Source organism: Protopterus annectens, chromosome 12.part0 (genome assembly GCF_019279795.1).
Source record: "Protopterus annectens isolate FY-2018-M chromosome 12.part0, PAN1.0, whole genome shotgun sequence".
Classification (NCBI taxonomy): Eukaryota; Metazoa; Chordata; order Ceratodontiformes; family Protopteridae; genus Protopterus; species Protopterus annectens.
In genome coordinates, this window is record NC_056746.1 from 1,313,057,999 (window position 1) to 1,313,084,278 (window position 26,280).

Genomic DNA, 26,280 nt, shown 5'->3' on the forward strand with positions numbered 1-26,280 from the left:
ATTTTTTCTTGTATCTCGCCCTTGTGTTAGAACTTGTTTAAGTTACCCACCCTCCCTTCCCTAGGTTAGCGTATTACTGCTGTGTTTGTCTAGGGTTAGTACTGTTTTTGTGTCAGTAGTCACTGTTAGTCCTCCTTTTTTTACTCCTTTTTGTCTTAATGTCTTAACTTTTTTTTTGTCTTTTTTTACTCATGCTGTCTGAAATTCTGACAATTTGTCTAAGTTCAAGCTGCCTGCTGTGTTTACTGTTAGGTAGAGCTGCTCCTTTTCTCTCTTTGTTCTATTTGCCATTAGTCCAAGAGTGTAGTCTCTGTTCAGAGCGAAGAACAAACTAATTTTGAGGGGTCTGTTAAACCCCATGAAATGCTTAGGCAGAGGGGAACTGGACTGGATGCCGATCCACTCATGTCTGTAGAACCATCTCCGAGGAGACAAAATAAGTTCATTACAGCCCCTCAGGATAAGCAGTTTCTTTCTAAGGGTGTGCCCTTAGACTGTTGGATCACGATGTGGAGAGAGTAGTCAGTAGGTTGTTAAAGTCGTAGGCACTAGCTAAATTATTGTCCAGCCCTCTTCAACAGGTGGTAGCAGCCGCCACCAAAAAAGAGATGGCAGAGACCTCTTCAGCTATTCATCCTCCTAACAAGGAGTCTAGGACGATGGACAGATATGGAAAGTCATTGTTTGCTTCAGCGACCTTCTCCATGAGGTTCCTGAACTACTTATGTCACTTTACTCGTCTTCAGAGGGATCTCCTAAAAGAGCTAGGAGATGCCCTTCAAGATCCTACAGCTGAGGGAGTTCAAGCCAAAGTAACTTCCCAGTTAGTGACTCTTAATTCCGTAGTCAACTCCTCCATTAGGCTCATTTCCTAGGCTGCTGATGGAGCAAGTAGAGCCGCGGGCACTGCTGTGCCCCTCAGGAGGCATGCTTGGATGCGGCTGTGTAATTTTGCAGAACCCTTTCAAGCGTCTTTCACCAACACCCCATTTGATGGCTCCTTTCTCTTTGGGCCACAGGTGAAAGACACTTTGACTAGGTGTGAGCAAGAAGGCAAGACTCTCTCTGCCGTGGGAGTCCATTTTTCCACTCCCTCAAGACCCTTCCCCAAGGGTCAGAACAGTGGGAAGATGTGGTTCCGCAAATCTCAGGGAGCCTTGCCTGACACACGTAGTGATTTTTCCTCCGGAGGCAGAGGGGGAAACAACAGTAATAGACGCCACCCTCATGGCAGAGGGGGTCTGCAGAACCAGGGCAACAGAGAATCCTTCTCTGACAAGCCCTTCCAGCATCCCTGAAGGGTTGCCCGGCTGCTCACCTCTGGAGGCAGTCAGGGGAAGACTTTTGCTACCCAAAAGCCTGGCAGAATTTAACAAGAGACAGATGGGTACTGTCCATTATATCCGGAGGTTACAAAATTCCCTTCCATCAAACCTCCTTACAGTCAAAGAAGGCCCTTCCAGATGTTCCACCCAATCTGAGGGAGCAAGCAGTTATAGAAGTTTCAAAACTGCTAAGAAAAAGAGTCATCCAAGAGGTCCCCGCAGACCAGCTCAGATCCTGAATTTACTTGAGGTTTTTTTTAGTACCAAAAAAGACAGGGGACTGGAAGACCCATTCTGGATCTCAGCAGATTAAACAGATCTGTGCAAAGAACAAAGTTTCGGATGGTCACCCATTCTACCCTTTCTGGGTCAGGACAATTGGATGTGCTCAACAGATCTTCAGGATGCATACTACCATATCAAGATGAACAGACGATCCAGGAGATTTCTTTACTTTTGGGTGGGGGCCAGTCATTACCAGTTCAGAGCTTCTGCCCTTTGGTCTCACCACAGCCCCCAAGGTGTTCACCAAATGTATGGCAGTGGTCACGGCTCACCTGAGACGTCAAGGATTCCAGACGTTTCCATATCTAGACATCTGGCTCCTCACTGCTACCACCAGGCATCAACACCTACAAGCACGGGATTACACAATCACTTTTTGCACCCAGCTAGATATTACCATAAATTTCAAAAAATCTGCCTTGTTGCCCTCTCAGTCTATCACTTACATAGGAGCAGAATTAAACACAAAGGAAATGTTTGCAAGATTACCACTGGAAAGAGTGTCCACTACTCGTCAACAAGTGCAAGTTCTAATGCAGTGCAAGAAGATACAAGTCAAATATGTCCTTCAAACACTAGGCTCCATGACAGCTGCCATCCTCCTTCTTCCATTGGCATGCTTCCATATGAGGATTCTTCAGTGGCTTCTTTTCACACAGTGGTCTTTCCAAGAGCTACCCATGCCTCACATGAGCATGATTACAGAAGCATGCAAAAGGCACCTTTCCTGGTGGATGGTCTCCCCACTAGTGACTCAGGGCAGACCCTTCATTCAGCCCCCTTCGGTAGCCACAGTGACCACAGATGCCTCCCTGATAGGTTGGGGGGGGGCATTATCTGGGCAGGACAGTCCAAGGCACTTGGCATACTCACGAGTACCATCTGCACATAAATGTCCTAGAGATGAGAGCCATGCTCCTAGCGTTGCAAGCCCTTCAAGACTCTCTTCCTTCCGGGACCATTGCAATCCAAACAGACAATGTGTCAGTAGTGTGGTACATCAACAAACAGAGTGGGACCAAATCTTACCCCTTGTGTCGAGAAGCACTCAGACTGTGGCAGTGGGCGATTTCCTCCCAATGTTTTCTAATTGTGACGTACATATCTGGGAGATCCAACGTCATAGCGGACAGGCTCAGCAGTGCTATCCTCATGCCTCACGAATGGTCTCTGAATCAGGAAGTTGCGGACCTGATCTTTCGCAAATGAGGACAGCCTTGCTGCAATCTTTTTGCCACCCCATTCAACAGCAAATGCAGCAACTACTTCTCCCTCCTTCTGCTTCCAGGTCACCTACCCAGGGACGCTCTAGTCCACGATTGGCCTCAGGGACTCCTTTATGCATTTCCTCCCTTTCCCCTTATACCAAGACTCATACAGAAAGCAAAGCCGTTGGGTTGCAAAATGATCCTCATTGCCCCACTCTGGCCTTGACAGATTTGGTTTCCGTTCCTACACCTCTATCTTCTCGATCAGCCCTGGACCCGATTCCAGATCTACTGATTCATCAATCAGGCGGGTTGCATCAGTCCCTTCAGACTCTCCAACTTACAGCTTGGTTGCTCCACTTCCAACCCTAGCCAGGCTCCCTAGCATTTCCCCAACAGTCCATGAGATTATCGGTTCCTCACATAAGTCCACCACCAGGACTATTTATGCTAGCAAATGAAAATGGTTTTCTTATTGGGCTGAGTCTAGGAATGTAGATTCCTTCTCAGCCCCAGTCCATGAGATCCTAGAGTTCCTAGCACAACTGTTTCACTCTGGAGCCGCTTCCACTACCATTAGGGTGCAATTAGCAGCCATTTCTAATTTTCACATCGGGTTACAGAATTCAAGCATCATGTCTCACAAGCTCTGTAAAGCCTTTTTGAGAGGGACATCTCTTCTTAGACCTCCAGTGAGAGACCCCCCCCCCCTCCTCCATGGGACCTTAATCTAGTCCTAACGTCCTTAATTTTGCCTCCTTTTGAACCAGCGGCATCATGCTCCATCAAATTTCTCTCTTGGAAAACACTCTTTCTGGTTACTATTACTTCAGCCAGACGAGTCTCAGAACTACAGGCACTATGTGTCCGTCCCCCTTATCTGTTTTTTCATAGGGATAGAGTTACTCTGAGGACAAATCCTTCATTTCTTCCCAAAGTCTGCTCTGAACATAATTTAAATCAATCTATAGATCTCCCCATTTTCTTCCCCAATCATAGCAACAAGGCAGAGTACAAACTTCACCAATTGGACCTGCACAGGCAATTGCGTTTTTACCTTCATAGAACTAAAGAAATAAGAAAATCAGACCAATTGTTTCTGTCTAATGCCTCAAACAAACAAGGTCTCCCAGTTTCCAAGGTTACTTTATCCAGATTGCTATCCCATACTATTTCATTTATTTATCAGTTATGGGATAAGGAATTACCATCTAAACCGAAAGGTCATTCTACTAGGGCATTAGCCACCTCTGTAGCTTTCCAGTCTAGGTTGCCCATGGATTTCATATGTGCAGCTGCTACGTGGGCAAATCCTCATAACTTTATTTCTCATTACAAGGTGGATATGGTCTCCCGGAGCAGAGCTGATTTTGTTTCCACTGTTCTGAAGAGTCTGTTCCACTGAGCCACCCAGGATTTTAGGTGCTAGGGACACTGTCCCAACCAGCAAGAATGAAGGCGAGATAGACAACTTAGCATAAAGAAGTTATGTTCCTACCATAACATTCCATGTTAGTTGTCTTCATCTCGCCTTCTTTCTTGCGTCCTGCCCTCCGTCCCCCTGACCTAGTGGATCGATAGGAGTAATTTTTCACTGGCTGAGTATTCTTTGTTTTCCTCTATTTATTTAGAGGATATGGGAGGTATAAGCCAACCAGTTCTTTTGACTGGTTTATTCTCTTGTTATATCTGGAGTTAGCTATTTCAAATGAGATCTGGGTAGCTATCGCTAGGCATTATGGGATAAGGGGTAGCCTCGAGCCAGTAAACAGCTCTCGAGCTATTGAAGATGGCTGAGTCGGAGCCGAGGATCGGCTGTGATCCCAACCAACCAGCAAGAAAGAAGGCGAGATGAAGACAACTAACATGGAACGTTATGGTAGGAACATAACTTCTTTTTTGTGTCCTTTGCAGATTCTAAATTGAGAAAATCATTTGCAAAGGTGACTTTAGCCAGATGGCTGACAGATTGCATATCATTTATCTACAACAAATTGGGTTTATCCTTACCAAAATTTCTAAGCGCTCATTCAGCTAGGGCCATGGCGACTTCTTCTTCAATGTTCCTATCCAGGGCTTCCATGGACAAAATATGTGCAGCTGCAACTTGGGCCAATCCTCATACCTTTATTACTCATTACAAACTACATCTGGTCTCGAGTGGAAGAGCAGCCTTTGGCTCAACTGTGCTCAGGAATATCCTTCCTTAGAGTCCACCTAAGATTTTAGGTAGCTGCTTACTCTGTCCCGACAGTTAAAGATAGAATGAAAATTAACAGCATCAGATAAAGAAGTTATGCACTTGCCGTAACATTCCATCTGTGTTCTCCATTTTCATTGTTCCTCAACTCCCCACCCTCCAACCCCCAACCTTCTTCTATAGTGGATTTCTGGAAGAATAAGAGATTATAAGGACACCCCATCCTTCATGTTGAGCTCCAGATATAGCTTATTCTGTTAAGATTTTTATAGTAGTTCTTTCTACTTTATGTAAAACAGCAAACAAGATCTGAGGTATGATAGGGGTTGGTGCATTGTGGGTGAGAGCTTGTTTGTGGCTTTGAACTAAAGTAAAGGCTGAGTTGGATCCGAGGGTCGGATCAGGACCCAACAGTTGAAGAATGAAAATGGGCAGTACAGATGGAACATTATGGTAAGTATATAACTTCTTTTTATCCATGCTAAGAAGCATGTTATTGCCTGTGCTACTAGTTACACTGATTGATATCTGTTCTCTTTTTATTTTTATTCCCATCCCAGATGTGAAAACAACTTGCATGCTTTCAGAAAACATTAAATTTTAGCTTTTGAAGAAACGAGTGTTGTGGCTTTTATTGCCCTGTTATCAGATTGTCTCTGTAGAAACGTAAGAGAAAAAAATGTAGACCTCTGCTGCAGTCTGAGAGACTAACAGAAACATTTATTGCTGAAGGAAAACTTTGATATTTGGTGTTGTTGTATTTACTTGTTTTCACTTAAAACTTATTAGATTAAGCTAAGGGTCTCAATCCAGACATTCACCTATGAAAAAGTAAGAGAAAACATATTAGCTTTACATATATTATGATCTCTGTACATTTGCACTAAATCTCCCCCTTCAGCAGTCTAAGATTACCTCCTATTAACGTAAACATGCTTTTGTCTAGCCTTTCTTCTCTTTTTGCATGGAAACACCTATATTTGTAAATACTGATATACAAGAAAGAAAGAGCAGTAGTAAGAAAAAAGGCATCTGTTTACTATAGTAACTTTATCACATACAAGAATGAAAAAATACTGTGCTATAAAACATCCAGTTTATATTGTGAAAGGTTTCATAGAAATACTTTTCTTTCCTCTTCCCCTCCCCTCATTGTCCTTCCAGATGTTAATGACATGAAGTGAGGCAAATGCTTTTCAGTTTCCCACAAGTTTAACAAGTCAACAAAGATTCCACTCTTTACACCTTTCTTACACAGCCTTATTTCACAAATGCAAGTAATGCTGTTTGAACCTGTATCTTTTGTGCATTTGTAAATGCCCTTTAGCTATAGATATTAGTTTTTCTATTTTAGGATCACCATACTAACTGCCATCCTGCAAAATAACTGGCTTATTTGTATCCTAGTACTGTAATGTTGGAGAATATGTAACTAGTTTAAGTATTTCAAAATTTTTTTACAGTCTGGTCCCAGACTGTTTGCTGTCATAGCTTTTTGAGATAATTATGTCTCTAATAATTTGGTGCCAACTTAACAAAATACCACATCTTTCCTAGAAACCTGTGTAATGCCTGGTTGTCTTCTGGCTTTGGCATTTGCACAACTACTTTGACTTTTTTTGCACCTGGCTACATTCCCTCTGACATTAGACTATGACCAATATATTTCAGACTTATTGCTCTTATTTTGCATGTACTCTGATATAAATTCAAATTATACTTATTTAATGTAGTTCTCAGTTATATCTGTCTGTTTTTATGCTGTTCTCCTGTCTCATCTCACACTGTTATAGCTGTCTATAAACACTTTTTAAGACTTTATTTAGTTTGTACTGCATATCTTTGTAATACCACTGGTGGTGGTGAGTTGCCATATGGAAGTTTAAGTAATGTTCACCTTTCTTATTTTGTGCCCACCTTGAGTGTGCTTCTTGCTGACCATGAGATGTTCTGGCTTCAGCTCCTATTTCCTCCTGATTCCACTTTTGGTACCACCTCCCTGTGGCTGGGGCTGCCTGCTTGGCTAGAAGGTAAGGGAAGTGAGAAAGTGGTTGGCGGGTGATATCCTTTTGACTGATTCAATCACAGTCATGGAGGGAAGGGGAGGTGGAATGGGTCTGGAAGCTAGCAGTGTCACTTATGTTGTCATGCAATCCAGGATTTTCCCCAAGGAGTAGCTACCAAGGGAAAGCCCACCAAAGGCCCTGGGGTGACCATGCCTCCTCTGCCCTCCTGCATACCAGACCTGATGATCATTCTAAGTTCTGGCTTCCACCAGGATCTGATGCATGATCTGTTTACACCAGCACTCCTTCCTCAGGATAGGCACACCTGTCCTTCTATCCAGCTGCATCAGATGACTGAGCCATTAATGGAACTCTTGTCACTTCAGGACATTCTCGTTCTAAGCCACCAGACTGGCAATTGTGTACCTGTGCAGTGCCCTATAAAGCATGCACAACTTAGAGCTTGCTTCACTAGCCTTATGTGCTAGAAACCAGGTTTGCATACAATACTAAAAAAGCTTAGCATTTGACATTGTTGAGATCATGGTTTCAGCTCTGAGCAGTGACTAATGCTCTGCTTTAATTATTTGACTTCATATCTTGTGGAGCTATACGCGTGAATCTTGTTTCCCATTGTGTGTGCTCTGATTGCTGTTTAGTGGCAGATAATCTTTCTGTTTCTGTAAATTCCTGCTGTATTGTAGTTATGAAAGTTTACGGATACTTTTTAGGAGCATGTACTACTGACATATGTTAGAACATGTTAGCATCTGATGTTTTCCTGATTACCTTCCTAAATCTTTACATAAATTTGCCATGTCATAAAATATATCATTACTATGGCTCTGCTTCTCATCTTCCCTTCCCATCATGTTGATGTCTGTAACTGTATGAATGACTGTGCATCTTCGTACTTTGATTTTACACGTATAATCTGTTTTAGCATTCTTAGGTTTACACAAGCTACTTGACCCAAAATGGAAGATCTGTCTGTATACTACACTTTCAAAATGTATGACACTTTGATGCCAACTGGTGCACACAGTTTAGTTTTCAGAACCATTGACCTCAGTGCTTTAAAATTATCTTCCCAGAAACTGTTGCATTTTATATCTTTGGCTAGTGTAACTTCAACATACTGTTTATTAATTCTTAGCATTTTTTCCAATAGATTAACTTGTTTTTGAGGTGATTTTAGAGTTGTCTATATTAACTAATTTCAGTAACACCCACAAACAGTTTATTTTCATGTTTCTGTTTAACAGTATGCAGATTCTTTTGAGTGTACTTATCCTTTCTTTGGCACATTAACAAAAATATCTTTTCTAGGAGAGATTCTAGAAAAAATTTTGAAATCTGGCTCTTGCTTCTCATGTGTCTAGCCACACACACTATGTGAAACGTGAATTTCAGTTATAGTCTTCATTTTTTTAATTTCCGTTTTTGTTACAGTGAATGCTCGCAAGTTCTCTTCTCTCATGTCCCCTACTTTTGCAGCACAATATAATTTTATTTCTCAGTTTTTGTTTTGTTTAACTTCCATTTAATTCTGAAACACATCCATTTTCCTCAGCTAATTATTTTAACTGTGCACTAGTAATTTCACTTGCCAGAGCTTCTGATAAGGTGAGGTCTGTTTCTTTTTATATCCTGCATCTTGTTTCTTCATTTCTTATTAATGATTCATGCAACTCACCAAATTCTCCATCTTCGACACTATTCTGCATATCACTAATGTAAGCATCCTTAATGCCGAGAGGATCTTGCACCACTTGAATAAATGTCAGTCTCTTTCGAGGCTTACTGTAATTCTGGAATTTTTCCTTTATTTCTGCTATATTCTTATGTTAAATATTAAGGCTTCTTCCCCAGTGACATGATCAAATGTTGCATACTGGTACCTTTTCAAGCTTGTCATCTAATTTGCTGACATTGAGGAATAAGATGAATTTCAGAATCCAAAGCTTCCAGTTTTCTGCTAAATGTCTGTGCAGCAAAACATCACACTGCTTTATTCATGTACTACTTAAGGTTTTCCCCATGTGTACTCTTTTTGAAGTTATTCCTCAGTTTCAAAACTTCTTCCTGCTATAGTCTAATGTGTTTGATGTTTAGGTCATTTGTTTGTACGTATACAGTGACGTTTACCTCCCTAACTTGAACACCTGCTCTTTAGATTCTAAAAATGTATGTTGCATTGTCTGCTGTGAACCAGCAGACATCTTGCTTCTTCTGTTTTGTTTTTTAGACATTGCTCTCTTTCCTTGTTTGATCATTGTCACCCTAAAATAGAAGTTCATTTATTTATTTTTATGTTGCTCATTTAATTGAGGAAATCCACTAGGTGTAGGTGTCTTTCAGGAGCAACCCTGGGCCACACTGTTTCGTTAGTGTTATGAGGTTAGAAAATGAGGAAATCAAGCATTGGATGGCAGATTAAAACTTAACAGCTCATAACATTGGTGCTTGAGCTTCGATTCAAGTCTTCCAAGTCCACCATGAGTACTTTCACAGTGGATCCAAACTATTACAGAACCGCATATGAATTCTGTGACTGTATAGCAAATAGAATAAGTGTGCACGTCTGTCCTTCCAATTCCAGCATAAAAGCTCAGTGTGGTTCAGTGTTTTGTTATACCTTATAACCTTTAAGATAATAGTATGACAGCTTTGATGACCCATAGATGGACGAGGTGCAAGTTTTCAAATGCAGACAATTTCCCTCCACATGTGAACAGCCTCTTGTACTTCTACATATCAAGCAGTACATCATCTTCCACAACATCTTCAGGTAGATTGCTGCTTCAGAGCTGCTGCTTTGGACTACTTGTGAAATTTTATTTAGTGGTTTCCTTCATAGTTTATTATGCTTATGTTACTTTGCATTATATTCATTGCTATCTTTATAGTTGTTATTATTTGCTTTCTACTATTTCTTTATCTTTAATGTTCCTTAAATTGTTGTGCTGTAACAATTCTAAAAAGGTTTTGCATCACACACACACAATGATGTATACCTTTCCCACTGCCTCAGTGGAATTTTGGGTTGTCTGCTAAGGTAACCCAGTACTGGCCAAATTTCAAAAGCTCAGATCCCCCCAACCCCAGCCTCTTTCTTTGACAGCTGGTTGGCTGAACATATCCTGAGAAGGAAGCCTTCAGCCTGCCAGAGGAAATGTGTTTAGTCTTTTTCTGCTATCTAAAGAAAGTTCTCTGACTCTACACTGGATCCAGTGCTGTTTTTTCCCAAATTACTACTCGGGTAAGCCCCATTTGGGGGGCCTCTTACTCTCATTTTATTAGATTTATTATTTTTTTCCTATTTTTATGTTTATTTAAAACAATATGTATTTTGTCATTTTATTTCTGCTGATGTTTACTGTAATTCCTGTGGGAATTTCTGCTTGTAGGAGTGTTTATTTGACTTCTGTCCATGGCAAATGTTCATTTTTACTGTTTATGAGGAAACTTTCAGTATTTCCATCAGAAGTGCAGTATGTATTTGTGCTATTAGATACTAGAGGCCTGTCTTTACTATTGCAGAATTTGAATTTCCAGGTATCACTACTGGGATTTGTGAAACAGGAGCTGCAGTGGTAGAGAGATCAGCTGTGTCTGAATCCCAGGACACCTTTATCTTTTCAGACCCCAGTCCAGTCTGTCTAGATGGACTCTTCAGATTTTGCCTGGGAAGCAGTGTCCATGGGAGTTCAAATGCAAGGCTTCTGGGGTCTGCAGGACATGCCAAAACACATATATGTAGATGGGGTGTTGTCAGTGATTCATGCCTTAAAGGTCCTTCACCACATATTGACTTCAGGTCTTCTTCTAGTGGTCAAAGACAACACTATTGTGATGTGGTACCTGAACAAGCAAGAGGGTACAAGGTCACTCCATCTTTGGTTGGCAGTGATGGCCTGGGAGCTGACTCTACAGCATTATGTGACTCTTCAGGCCTTGTACATTCCACCAGAGCAAAACAGTGACAGACAGACATAGCAGATCATGGACAGACCCTCACAAGTGGAATCCTCATTTAAAGGTTTTCCAGGACTTGATCTAGATTTGGGGAACACCTCAAGTAGAGTTGTTCACTTCTTTTCAAAACATACAACTGAAAAACAATTTGGTTTAAGACATCCTTCTAGCCATTCTTGGAAGATAGACTCTTTACCATTCCCTTGACCAGGAATGTCTCTGCATGCATTTCAACCTTTTTCAGTGATTCCCAAGGTACTTCTAAAGATTAAGAAAAAAAATACAAAAAGATCATTGTGGTAATCCCGATTTGGCCTAATCAAAGTTGTTTCTTCTTTTTAATGAAATTGGCCAAGGGTATTTACCCCCAGCTTCCTCACAGACTGGATCTGCTCACACAGTATCAGGGGTGAATGGTACACCCCAGTTTAGAACAGTTGCAGCTGACAGTCTGGATTATTCTTTTTTGATGCTTTTAGGTATTTTTCCAAGAGGATATGCATCAGGTGTTAGGATGTCAAGAAAACCTGCAACTAGAAAATCTTATGTTTACAAGTGAAACAGGTTTTTTAGGTGGTTTCTAGCCAATAGAAGAGGTTCTGAAAAGGTTTTGACCCCTTTGGTTTTGAAATATTTGTGTGAACTACTTAGAAATGCTTGTGTCATAGTGCATCTGAGGCCATCTCAGCTAATCTACCCATAGATCCCCCTCTTTTGTCTCTTTTGGTTAAACAGTTTACAAAGGGAATGTTGCACTTGGGGACCCCCCCAAAGCAAATTTTTTGTAATTGGGATCTCAGATTTGTTCTTGAAAAATTGACCTTACATCTTTTTCAGCTTGCTTCTTAGGTTGATTTGTGATTCATTACTTGCTCTGACATCTGCAAGGAGAGTCACTGAGCTTTTAGCTCTTATGGTGGGCCAACCTTATCTGATTTTTCACAAGGGCAAGGTTGTGTTACAGTCTAATCCATTATTCATGCCTGACGTTGTTTCTGAATTTACCTTGAATCAAGCTGTGAGTCTCCCAGTGTTCTAGCCTGATCCAAGAAAAGGGAGAAAAGATTCTATATACCTTGGATGTGCACAAGGAGCTCCGGTACTATCTTGACATCACAAAGCCCTTTTGGAATGCTGAGCAGCTGTTTTTCTCCTATACTGGGGCTACAAAAAGTCTCCTTGTGTCTAAGGAAACTATTGCATGAAGGTTATCCTCTGCTGCTGTTTTCTCTTACTCCTGCCATGGTAAATCTCTTCCATGCATGGTTAATTCTCATTGCAGTAGGGTCTTATCCTCCCGATGGCATATTGGAAAGGGGTAGACTCTAGAAGCATTCTAGAGGTAGCAGCCTGGTCCTCTGTTCATACATTCACAAAGCACTACAATTTGGATTCCTTTTCAAGGTCCAGACCAGGCTTTGCTAGGACCATTCTCCGGGCTGGGCTCCTGGATCTCTTATCCTTCCACCTCCAAGGTTAGGGTAAGCTTTGAGAATCAACCCAAAATGCCACTGAGGCAGCAGGAATGATGAACATAATACAGTTACATAACCCTACTTAAATGTAACAGTCGATCTTTGAATTTCTCACTGTCCCAGTGGTAGCACCAACCCACCATCCTCCAGTTTATGCATAGATGAGGTGGGTTTCAGCCTCTTTGATTTGGTTATTGTTGGATTTTGTTTTTATATGACATTATGATTGACTGTGAATTTACTCTTGCTAGATGATTATGGCTTTGGGTACTTTCTTCCTCCTTTGTAGAAGTGAAAAAGCCTCAACACTTGCTTCCAGTGACAGCTGATGGCTTCCTTCTTTGAATATGCTCAGCCAATCAGCTGTCACAGGAGGAGAGAAGGAGGGGAGTATGAACTTTTGAAAACTGGCCAGTACTAGGTTACCTCGGCAGATAACCCCAAATGCCACTGAGGCAGTGAGGAATTCGAGCATCTACTGTTACAGGTAGATAGGACTTGCGCAACTGTACTTTCTGAGTGCCCACCCTTTGCCCTTTCCAAGTTGAAAGACAGTTTGTTACTTCAAGTATACCTGTATATCAGCACTTCATTTGTTGGATGACATCAGAGTTCTCATTTGTACACCTTCCTCTATCTGAAGGGCAAGGTGTAAAGTAAATAAGCTGAGAATAAATATAGTAGTTACCTGTTTAACTAGTTAATTAACTAATCAGTTATTCAGTTCCCTATTTGGTATTTGTAATTACTGTGTTGTCTTTATAGTGTTCTTTTCTTGTTGGTTGGATTTTTTGGCCTCTTGCCACATTCTGTAACCTCATTTAAGTCAGGAATGATTGTTGTTACGTTATTTATTTGTACTTTTTCTCTATGTGCAGAGTCCATGAGAGCTGGAGTTTTAGATACAACATATTCACTGATTTACCTGATGAGCATCCCCTGCCTTTATTTCCTAACAGGCCAACTGTGTGATTACCCTTTGCATTCTGTTACCATTTATCTTTCTGTACCCTCTTACATTTGCAGCTGTTTTACATCTCTTATGATTACTTGTCTGTTCTCCTCATCTGTGCTGTTTGCGTTTGTCACTCAGCAAAAATAATTATATATATTTTAGGGACATGTTTAGTTTAAGGTTTAATGGCGGTATAAAGTAAGTCACCAGTCAATAATTGAATAGTCTTAGCATGCTCTAGTGACATAGAATGAAAAAGCCCTGTCTACAGCCAAGGCAACCCAAGTTTGAATAGCAGCTTGGGTACTTGATGGCACAGGCAGGAAGGACATACATGCTCATCCTAGGGAGGTACACATGCATGGGACACAATCACATGGCTTGGCTTCCTAGGGGTAGACCAGGGAAAATGAGTGTGTTGCCTGAGGGTGGGTGGGGTGCCCTTCTAACATCCACTTTATTCAGAAATGAGAGGTCAAGAGATAATGCCAATTGCATGCCCTAACCACATGATGTTACTGGGTGGGCAGAGAAATAGGGAATAATGGGTTAAAACACTTTCTTGGCAGCAGTGTGATTCTGCCCCAGAATTTTTCAAACCCTTGTCAGCCCTAGTGTTGTTGGAGTAGATCTGGAAGAGGTGGGTGATTGAGGAGAGACACCAAGAGCAGCTGATGGTCAGTTGTGAGGAGCAAAAAATAGCTCAGAAAAAATATTCATTTTTTTGCTCTTAAGAGCTGACTCAAATCTCAAATAAAAAAAAATGCTATGAAGTCAGTTTATAGACCTTCCTGAATGTATTGCTCTTGTACTCTTAAATAGGATGTGTTAGAGAGTTAGTAAAATCTGCAAAAATGAATTCTTACAAGTGTTTCCAGGGCCAGTTCTGATAACACCTCACTGGTCAGTGTTGCTTTCCATCAACAGAACACTTAGGTTGAAGGTATAACCCAGAATATGAGCCTGTCAGGGATGTGCCCAGTGTTTTTTTTTTAAGTAGTTTCATTAGGTTGCTACAGTATTAGACCCTTGTGCCATGTTAGTGGAGCACATACACAGTGTACTGGGGCACAGATTGTATGTAGTATTTGATTGTTGGATGAGTTCTTTAAAGCTGTGTTTTCTTATTGCAGTATTTTCTTGCTGGAAAGAAACTGAATGCAAGTGGTGCATAAAGTTTGACTGTTCATTTTGGAAGTGTTTAAATCAGGTTAACGACTTTTAATTTTGCTGTGATTGCATTCTCAGTAATGAAGCCTACAGTATTACCTGGAGCCAAAGGCCCGCCCACATTTTCAGCACAAGTAGCTGCCAATCAGAAAAATAAGCTAAAGGATACAGGAGGTGGTTTCTTTAGGTAAGATATTCATTCACTTTTAGTAATTGTGTAACCTGAATGTTAATATACAGAGTGCGTAAAACTCCGTTAGATACACTTTCCCAGGGAATAATATGATGTAGTTAAGACTACGACTATGCAAATACAACAGTAATAGTAACTTTTGATTTTACTTTAATAAGGGGTAGGTACTGTACATTTTATTTAGTTTAATATATGATATCAGTTTCATTTGCAAACTTTTTATTTCTTGGCTCATAATTTAATTTTATTCATATAGTCAAAGACCATCTTTCTCAAGAAGCCTTTTCTATTTTCTTACGAGTTGTAAACCTTAGTTATAGATATTTGGTTTACTTTTTCAACTGATTAATTTCATTCAGACATTTTTTACAAATTACTTAATTTTATTTTTTCTGAAATACAAACTTCAAATGTGTTCTCTTTTTTACTGATGTTTAAGTTCTCTGTTTTTGTTTGACTTTCATTTTTGTGATCTCTTTGGTGCTGTTATTGATTGTGCAGTGTTTGTTATATAAGCGCATTAATTATTGTGTAAATGTAAGAATTCAGTGAAAACCCTTGTAACTAATGGTCTGTAACTGACAAGCACCTACCTTTAACATGTTACACACCAGTATTGATTGTGGTATAACGCAGTGTGGTCCACATTATTCTTTTTGGTTATCTATTTTATTGGATTATGGCACAAATCTTGGTATAGTGGTAGTGTGTGGAATGCATTGATAGATAAAGGGTAGGATGGAAGAATGCACTTTAAAGTGTATTTTGCTCTTTCTCTGAGTTGCTGCAGCCTTTCATTTGGTGTGTATGTAAGTAAGGGGAATTGCTTGTTTGTGCATGTGTGTGTGTGTGTGTGTGTGTGTGTGTGTGTGTGTGTGTGTGTCTCTGTCTGTCTGTCTGTCTGTCTCACTGGAGGCTTGCATAAAAAAACAACATTCTTTGTTTTTTAGATGGTTTATGGTTTGCTTGTTGTGTATGTATACAAACATTTACGTTCCTTTCTCAAGTTAATACTGCCATGCATTTTGCACATGAGCAGTTTAATCTGAAAAAAAACATATACATTTATCTCTGAAACTTTTATTTTTGCCATGTTTTAGCTTTGACTGTTTTCCAGCTCTAGATTACCTGCTGGTTTAGATGTAGCATGTCTTTATCAGTGGTGACTTAGTTTCTCTAGGGAGCCTGAATGTTTAAGCATGTAAGAAAGACCAAGAGTTCTTATGACTGTATGTATTCTTAGAGGTGGTGAAAATGTACTTGGCTTATGCTTAGTCCTTATCAGCGTTTGGAGAGCATAACTGAACATATGAAGTCAGGGGGGCTTGGACTGTCTCTTGGCCATGTTTAAACAACACTGTGTTTTATTACATGCCCATATAAAAGGTGGCATCTACTGTGAGTAAATCCCTTCCTGACCACCTGTGAGAGATCCACAAACACTGATCCTCTGACTTCCAAATTTGGATGGTTGGAATTGGGTGAGGTTCTGGTAAGCTACAGATTAGCTGGTGAAGGAAATGAAGGCACACATGGAATGTGGAGAAACATATTTTATTACCATTCCACTGCTTTATCTATTTTTTCTGGAGATGGACGTTAATAGTTTTAGATTCATCTGCAAAAGTTTAAACTGGAAAGGGATGAATGGCTTATTTAAATAGAGAATTTCTTGTCCAGTTTGTGCTGTTTCAGCAGGAAACTCACTATCTCTTTATAATCATGCCTGGCCAGTAGTATTCTTTGTGAACCTTATGTATGGAAAGAAAAATTGCTAATAATGAAAGCTAATTTTCTATCTGGTATAGGTCATGACTTATGGTGTTGTCTTTTTAGGGTGTTAACGTATCCATCCATGTTAGCATTGCATACCACATGGAGTAGAGAGTAATCCATCTGGTTTGATACTGACGATAGCCCTGGGAACATTGTCTTTGTCCTGCAGTTGTTAAAGCTTAGTCTTCACTCCACATAAACGTTTGTGGGGTACTTATGCTATAATTGACTTCATTATAGTGGTTGTTTTCCAGGGGCATCAGTGTTTCTAACCAGATTTAACAGCTGTGAGTCATGTGGTTTATGCCTGCTATACATACAGTCAGCATTGCTTTTGTTCCAGACGGGACTTTTCATACGATGTTGTTAAACTGTGTTTTAACTAGGTGTAATTAGGTGTGCATCTCCTGCATTAACAACATATCTAAGTTTCAATAATTGCTGGCTGAAAGAAGCCAAAGCCTACAAGAAATACAGTTTTAAACATATCCATGTTGCACATCCCTAAAGGGGTGAATCCAGGATAATGGAAATGTTTTGGCAAGCATATTTTTACCTGGTTACATTTTCCACTCTCAACAGTTTAGAAATGCTAAAATAACAGGGAATCAAAATTTGTAAACAATGCTGTCCTCTAAAATTATAGACTTCATCAGATAGAATCAGAATATTTGTAATGCCACTTCGTAAATAAACACCCATATAAGTAATATGACTGAATGGTGTAATTAACAAGCCAAAAACAGTTAATTTAGTTAAATGACTAATTAAAAAAAAAATAAAAACAAAGCAGAAACTGTATCATTCCCCATTCTCTACTATCATCTAGTGGTCAAAAATAAAAATACAGCAGAAATTTTCCTATTTCATATTAATAAAATATAAAATTAAGTAATGGAAGTAGATCATTAAAAAAATTACAGATAAATAATAATGCTTGGAAACTTGGAACTATCATTTTATTTTAAAGGTTTTAATAGTAATAAGTTGTATGATGTAATATATTAATTCAGACCCAGTGAGCCCCAATAGTCTGTATCTTTAGTTGCCATTGAAATGCTTGTTTTTCTGGTGCACTGTTGAAATCGCTCCTCTGTTATCTCTAACTACCTGATCTAAAATATCATAAACAAACTACTTTAACATTTGGATAAATAATTCTGTGCTGTATAGAACATTTTTCTTTTATAGTATACATATGTTCATATTGTTGAATTTTGAATTTTTTTACCAGTTTTCACCCTATGCCTTCTGTAAGATGAGGTGTGTGTGTGTGTGTGTGTGTGTGTGTGTGTGTGTGTGTGTGTGTGTGTGTGTGTGTGTGTGTATATATGTATATATGTATATATGTGTGTATATATATATATATATATATATATATATATATATATATATAAAATATATATTATATATATATATATATATATGTGTGTGTATGTATATATATATATATATATATATATATATATATATATATATATATATATATATATATATAGGTTCATACTAGGCTATCTGCCCTAGGGCATTTATAAGCCTAGCCAGAGTATGTTTGGCTTTCGCCACCCATTATAAATTAATTTTGCTATGCCCTTTTTGAGGTTAGTATACTGTGCCTCTGTCTAACAGTGACACAGAAGTGATACCCGGTAAACCTATGATCTCCCATCCACTCATCAAGATTCCTCTTGAAGAGATTCAATGAGGGACTCTGCCTAACCTGGACTGGGATTTTATTCCATAGTGAAGGGAGCCTCTGTTATGAATCTGTCCCTCCAGCATGTCCCATTTATTTCAGTGCCGAGGTTCAAGTCTCTCGAGCGTGTAACATGATGGGATTTGGATTTTTTTGAGGTGCAGCATGTCCCTTAATTCCGGGTTGGACATGGCCTTATACGCCAGGCACAGGTCACCTCTGAGCAGGCGGTATGCCACTGAGTAGAGCTGGAGTTTCTTTAACCGGGCAGCATATGGCATCTGTCTGAGCCCTTTGATCCTCTTGGTGAGGTACTTTTGGGGTCTTTCCAGTTGCTGCAGGTGTTTGGTAAGGTACATCCCAAAAGGGGCATTGTACTCGATTATGGGCCTGATGAGGGATGAGTAAAGAGGCACGATGACATCCCCTAATCTAGATGTGAATCCCTTCATGATTAGGTGGGCTATATAAAATGTTTTTCTAACCACTTTGGCCACGTGGTTGTCAAATGAGAGATTGCTATCAACTTGGGTCCCCAGGTCCCTAATTACTTCTTCTGTACTTAATGGATTACCACCTATGTGGTAATTTGTGGGCACTTTGTTTTTGCCAAAGGGGATGACTATACACTTTTTGGCATTTAGCTTGAGGCCATGGCTCTGGCACCAGTTGTCTGTTTCTATGAGGCCCTTTTGGAGGATGCTTGTGTCGGCTGGAGAGTCGATTATGGCGCCCAGTTTGCAGTCATCTGCGAACTTGGTCAGCCACAGTTCTTCCGTGTTGGCCTGTACCTCCGAGAAATATATACCAAACAAGAGAGGTCCCAGGACTGAGCCTTGTGGGACGCCACTTGTAACTGGTTTGGAGTCTGACATGGCTCCAGCAATTCTAACCATGTGGGTTCTGTCCTTGAGCCAGTTTGCAACCCATCCAGTGACATAGGGGTTTATATTTAAGCTGGTGAGCTTATCTATAATGCCCAAGTGGGGTATTGTATCGAAGGCTTTTGAGGTCCAGATAGGCTGTGTGGACCACCTTCCCTTCACAATGGCCTTGGTGACTGTTTCAAAGAAGTCAACCAGGTTTAAGAGGCAGGATCTGCCCTTAACAAAGCCGAACTGGGTAGGATCCAGTGTCTGTAGGTCCCCAATATCTTTATTTATGAGGTCCATGATGATCCTTTCCATAGCTTTGCAGACCAAGCTAGTCAGGCTTATGGGGTGATAGTTTCCAGGGTCCGCTGAGGCACCACCTTTGTGGAGAGGGACCACTGTTGCTGCACGCCACTCTTTGGGTACATATCCTGTAGTAAGGCTGAGATTGAACAGTAGTTTTATGTTTGGGTTTAGCTCTTCTTGGAGTTCATGTAGGAAGCAGCCTGGGACACAGTCTGGTCCCATTGATGCTGTGTTTTTTGCTTTGGAGAGGGCGGCTCCCACCTGAGCATCTGAGATGTCAGGGGCAGCACTCTGCTGGGATAGATATTTGCCCTTTGGTGGGTGGGGAGAAGTTTGCTGAACCTGTCAGCTAGGATGTTGGCAATGTCTGTGGGTTCGTGTATTTTTGTCATTTTGGACTAATTCTGAGCATATCTGGGAATTCCCACCCAGGTTCCTAACATAACTAAAGAAAGCCTTGTAATTATCCTTAGTGTCCTGTGCAATTTTTCTCTCTAAGCTGGCCTTTGTCGATTTTATGAGAGCCTTTAGTTTTCTGCTAATACTGATCAGAGATGCCTTCCCTTTTGGGATTTTGCTCTATCATGTAGTAGCTTCCTCCTTCTATTGTAGAGTTTGTTTATGGCTGGGGTCCACCAGTCAGGTCGCCTGCCTTTGGAGGATTGGGACTTGGTTTCATTTGGGATTGCATGATCCATGCATTCCTGAAGGTGTTCATAGAATGTATTTATAAAGGATTCTGCGGTCTGGGCTGTAATTTCCACAGGCCCGGGGGCTTTGAAGGATTCCACCTCGTTTTTGAGGAGTGTGAAATTTGCTTTAGAGAAGTTTTTCACTGTGGTTTTCTGGGCAGGGGTGGGGTCGGGATGTGAATATCCAGTGAGATCAGTTTATGGTCTGATCTTACCAGTGAGGGATACACTTCTGGTCTGGTGCATAGAGTCCCCATGTTGGTGATGATCAGGTCCAGTATGTTTTCCCCTCTAGTGGGAGTGGTAACAAGTTGTTCCATAGCATTTGAGTTTATGAATTCTAGGAACCTTTGGGCAAGGGTGTTGGAGCTAGAGTAATGCTCCCAATCTATGTTTGGGTAGTTGAAGTTGCCCAATATAATGGTGTTCGGAGAGACCTTCATATTTTCCAGTGTTCTCAGGAAGGCTTAGTGGGGTTTCTGGGTTTGGGAGGGTGGTCTGTAGCAGGCTATAAACTGGAAGGCAGTTTTACCCACTGTTAGTTGCACATGGATAGTCTCTGATGCTTCGTGCTTTGCCACCAACCTGGAGGTGTGGGTATCTTTGATGAATATCAATACTCCCCCTCCTTTTGTGGTTCGGTCCAAGTTTTGGGGCCGAAAAGCATGGTATGAGGTATAACCTGGTAGTGCTGGTGTGCTCTCGGGAGTCCTGAACCAGGTTTCTGTTACTGCACAGATATCGATGTTCTCCATGCTAAGGAGAGTTTCGAGTGCGTGCATCTTGAGGTTTAGACTTCTGGCGTTGAGTAGCATTACTCTTAGTTTCTTATCCCTTGTGATACCTATGGAGGTGGGTTTGTCTTTTGAGCCTTGCCTAAAAAAGGCACCATGGGGGTAGCAAGAGCCTTTGCCAATATCCGAAATCCCAGGGGTGACAGGTGCAAGCCGTCCCTAGCAAAGCATCGTGGCTTGTCGTGCATATCATCCCAAGCTGACAGGCATTGGATCCCCTTTGAATGACACCAATACTTAAGCCAATTGTTGAAATTGATCATCTTGTCTTCATATTGTGGCATCATTCTTGGTGAGGGTAAGATGCTACTCCAGGTCAGGGTCATACCAGCCTGGGCTACATGCTCAGAGAGCTCCTCTATATCTCTTTTCATGTAGTCCAGGGAGGTACGTCTCAGGTCATTCACACCAGCATGGATAATGACTGAGTAATATTTGTACTTGCCTTGGAGTGACCTGAGTGCTTGTGTTATGTGGCGGATCCTAGCGCCAGACAGGCTGCTCACCGTGACCTTCTCCTTGTTCAGCCTGCTGAGTGGGACGTCAGTGTGCCTGACGATAGTCACCTATTACAAGTGTATCAGGTGTGTTGTTTAGCCTTAAGGGCTGTGACTGTTTGGTACACTGGCTTTGTGAGATATGTGTTGCACGTGTTTTGTTTTGGGGTAGCGGTTGCTTGGGTGTCTGCTTTGGAGGTCTCTGCTGCTTAGGCAGATCTTTATTTAGAGCCTCCGAGTATGTTTTTGTGTGATTATGTGTTTGGTTTGCTGTCATGGTAGGTCTTTGTGAGACTGGAATTGTAGTGAGTGTGGTTTCCTTCTCCTCCTGACTGGTTATGCCAGTACTGAGTTGAGAGAGCTTAGCCTCCAGTTTGGCTATATGGTTGCATCTCTCACATGTGTTGGAATTTGTTGGGAGGAGGAGAGGGTTGTCTGTGTACATGAGGCAGTTGTAACATTGCCTCAAGATTCCCATATTCACCAGCTGGACCGAGAGGAGATTGACAACTGACCTTTGGACATGCTAGAATAATATTGGGAATTCCTTTATAATTGAAAACAAGGGCCAATGGGGAGCGAGGGTGTAGTGCTTTTAATTTTTAGTGCTGACTTATAATTGCTTTAGTGAGCAAGTGCCAGGTAACAAGTGCAATGTGTTACAGGTAACTTAAATGCAAAAACGACAAACAGTAACTTTCTTTCAAGCGAAGCAAGGAAATAAGTACAGTAAGCAATGCAGATATCACTAGGGATCCACAGAAGTGCTGAGAAGCAGCGTTTTAGGTGGAATTAGCGTTCCAGGGAAATAACAAGCATACAAACAAAGCTAGATTCAGCAGGCCTGGATCTAGTCTATGCTACAGCAAACAAGGTGTACCAATTTCAGTAAGATACAGTTCAAATATTCAGGCACTATAAACCTTTAACCAGAAATTCCCAGCTCAGAAGTGCAGAGTCCTGCCTCTCCCCCACAAGAGTGCAGACCACAAACCTTCCTAATGTAAAATAACTGGCCTGAAGCCCAAGTGCTTAAACCAGAGCTAATACACTTTAAGAATAACAGACACTGAGCTCTCAATCAGCAGTTCCCAACTTAGAAGGATGAAAGCTACCTGTCCTGCCACCACAGTGCATGCCACAAACCTTCCTGATGTAGAACAACTGGTCTGAAGCCCAAGTGCTTAATCCAAAAGACTTAGAATGATAGCTGTACTTTAACCAAGTTACTACCAAGCAGTAATAAATACAACTGAATACTTTAAATAATGCCTGGATTAGTGCTCAAGTTATACAAACAAAGCTAGATTCAGCAGGCCTGGATCTAGTCTATGCTACAGCAAACAAGGTGTACCAATTTCAGTAAGAAGAAATTCAGATATGCATGCACTATAAGCCTTCAACCAGAAATTCCCAGCTCAGAAGGGCAGAGTCCAGCCTCTCCTCCCACAAGAGTGCAGACCACGAACCCTCTTAATGTAAAATAACTGGCCTGAAAGCCCAAGTGCTTAAACCAGAATTAATATACTTTTAGAATAACAGACACTGAGCCCTCAATCAGCAGTTCCCAACTTAGAAGGATGTAAGCTACCTGTTCTGCCACTACAGTGCAGACCACAAACCCTCTCAATGTAAAACAACTGGTCTGAAGCCCAAGTGTTTAAACTAAAAGGCTTAGAATGAGTTACACCAAGCAGTAATAAATACAATTGAGAACTTTTAAGATGACGCAAAAGCAAAATAAAGTAGGAAGAAACACAAGTACAGTAAAAGCAGAATGTGTGTGTGTGTGTGTGTGTGTGTGTGTGTGTGTGTGTGTGTGTGTGTGTGTGTGTGTGTGTGTATTTATATATAGATATAACTCCAGATGCACTGCTATTAAAATGCCAAGGTGATTGTTACAGCTGTCCCTGTAAGTTATAAATACACGTTTGGACTCTTACATAAATGCAACTATTACAGGCACACATTCCTTTTATTTTTATTATTGCTTTGGTTGCAAGTCTTTTCTGTATTGGGCACCCAGTCTCAAGAATGTGTTTTAAGTTAACACCTTTTAATTTATGAAACTTTATCCAAAATTGTGGCCAGTTTCACATTCTCAGGAATTATTTTCCATTTCCTTAGAACATTTCTGATTTCATTACTGTTTACTGAGGGAGTAACCAAAAGTGAAAATTTGGACTTTTCCATTAATTGCACTTCTTTCTGTAAGTTTTCTTCCATCTTACTATATATAGGTTTAAAACAAGAATCCCTATTACCTAATCTGCTATTTGTTCGGCTCTGGGCCTCTTATGGCCTCTTTCACTGACCATGTTACAAACAATTCCGCTTCATTCAGAATGGTTGTTGTATTAGAATTTAAATTGGATGTTCTAATAAATTGGCTTTTAATAACATCTCTTTGTATATATACTGGATGGCAACCAGCGACATGCAGATATTATGTAAGTTGGCTTTCTAAACATTTTTGATGTGAAAGAATTGCTCATGAAATCCAGAAAGATCCCCACATCTATACAATTCACTCTTTTGTATAAAGAATGCATGTAAACACCAAAAATTACATTTTTATTTGTGTGGGTTTTAAATGTTTGTGTGCCCATTCAGATAAATAAATATCAATAAAACAACCTTTATATATCTGAATAACTAAACCTTATATAAAATTTTCTGTTCACATCATGCTAAAACTAGGTTTGCAAATGATGTTGACATTAAAAGCCCCATAGGACTTCCCTTTGTTTGCTTTAAAGCAGCCCCTTTAAAAAAGAAAAAACATATTCTCTAAAATAAGGTCTAATAAAGAACAAATCATGTATGTTTGTTTGCCATCACAGAAGCCTTTGAACAATCCTAATTCGTGTTGGAATGCAAGTATAGAATGATTCTGTATCAGTAGTCACTAGCATATTTTCACTATCAAAATTAACATCAGAAATTACTTCACAAAAACGCCAAAATCCTGAACAAGTAAAGCAGTATTTTCCTTTGTTTTGTAATCCATCAGCATTGTAAGCGGTTCTATTTTAGATCCATTTGTTGCAGTAACTGGGCAGTATGTTGGATTAATAATGCTGTTGTGTATTTTTGGCACTTGAAAAAAACACTCCTATTCACTGGTAATATGCGTACAAAAATTGTATTCATCAAATATGTTAGCATCTCATACGCTACCTGGGCTTAATGATTATGTATCTCTGAAACCCGTGTTGAAAGGTAGGAATATTAGGAAGAAAGGTATTTAATTTTGTGATTTATAGATAGGGTTATACCAGCATTTTTATAGTTAGACCATGTTTAGACAGCATATAATATAATATAATGTAATATAATATAGTATACGTTAGATGTTTTTTCTTTATTTATACATACAGTATTTTTGAATATTAGGAAGAAAGCTGTTTCATTAGTGAGTTTACAGATAGGGTAGTATTAGTATGTTAGTATAGCAGGTTATTTATTTTTATTTATATGTATTTTTATATATATATATATATATATATATATATATATATATATATATATATAGTATGTTTATGTATGTTCTTTGTATTTTTCGTTTACATTATATGCTGGTTTTTTATATATTGCCTTGAATGTGCTTTTTGAGTGTATTTGCATTTTGAATGTACTTATTATTTTAACTCATTTAATTAATTGATTGGTCATAGTCATGTGACACAGGTTTCAAGGCTTTTAAAGTTTGGGATGAATTTTTTTTGTAATCTTTGGTCTGAGGAAGCAACCAGGGCTGGTTGCGAAAGCACTTACCTACAATAAAGAGCATTGGATTTATACTGGATTTTACAGTGTTTCTTTTTGCTTCTTCAGTGTGGTTTTAGCAGTATTAGGAGTTTACGTTTTTTCTGGACATTTGCCTTGGTGTGTTTACTCCTACACTTCATAACTGGGCTTCTCCTTCTTTTTTATAAATATAATTTTCTGTTGATAACCTTACATCCTTCCTCAAACAAGTCCTTTTTATTTTTTTTCAACAGTGTTCAAATCTTTAACATATAAATGCTTTTCTGTTTATATTATCGACTGGGGAACAAAGGTAAATCCCAAATTCAAAGCTGCCTAATGCCAGTCATAAAATGTAGCAGAACAATAATTATAATGGGTCTATATTAGAAGAACGAAACAACGAAAGAGTGAATGCTGTTGCGTCAACATGTAAAACCCAAAGTCTGAAAACAGCAATTTTTTCCCCAGGGAAAAAAGTCGCTGTTCCAAAAAAAAAAAAAAAAATTATAAAGACAAAATAAACTGGGGGGCTTCACCCCCCCACCCCCTCTACTTAAATATATCAACTCCAGTGGAGAAAACAACAAAGTATGGAGAATGGCCCAGCGATTTTTTTTCCCTTGGGAAAAATTGGTGTTCTGTAACTTCGCTGTTTTCAGACCTCAGGTATTACGTGTCGATGAAAAAACGTTCACTCTTTCGTCACTTCGCTCTTCTAATATAGACCCAATTATAATTTTCTCTTAATTCCTTCTTCACTGGCCTCAGTAGTTTGATTGACCTCAGCCTCTTTCCCCCGTCCCCTACTTCTAAAATGTTTTACTTTTTGGATTTGGGATTTACCTTCGTTACAGATTCAATAACTGACTTTGTTCAATTGATCTTGAACTATTTGTTTAATGATAAAAATATAACTGACATGTTGCCTAATAGAACCTTATGGACTAGAAGTAGTTTATAACCCATTGTTGAATTCACTGTTAGACAATTTTCATATTGTCTCTTAAGAATATATAAGGGAACTTTTGCGGTTACCCACTAAAACGTTATACAATAGAGCACTTTTGAACTAACAGTTCTAAAGGACTTAAGGCTGATG

The 26,280-nt window shown here is 39.9% G+C and overlaps 1 protein-coding gene across 3 annotated transcripts in view; it reads left to right on the forward strand.

Annotated features, from left to right (window-relative positions):
• Positions 1-26,280, forward strand: part of TAF4 (TATA-box binding protein associated factor 4) — a 641,126-nt gene that overhangs the window by 555,432 nt on the left and 59,414 nt on the right. For all 3 annotated transcript variants that reach the window (XM_044090373.1, XM_044090375.1, XM_044090374.1), the window contains one exon: positions 14,681-14,789. In XM_044090373.1, coding sequence (XP_043946308.1) covers positions 14,681-14,789 — 109 coding nt within the window. The remainder of the gene's footprint in view (positions 1-14,680; positions 14,790-26,280) is intronic.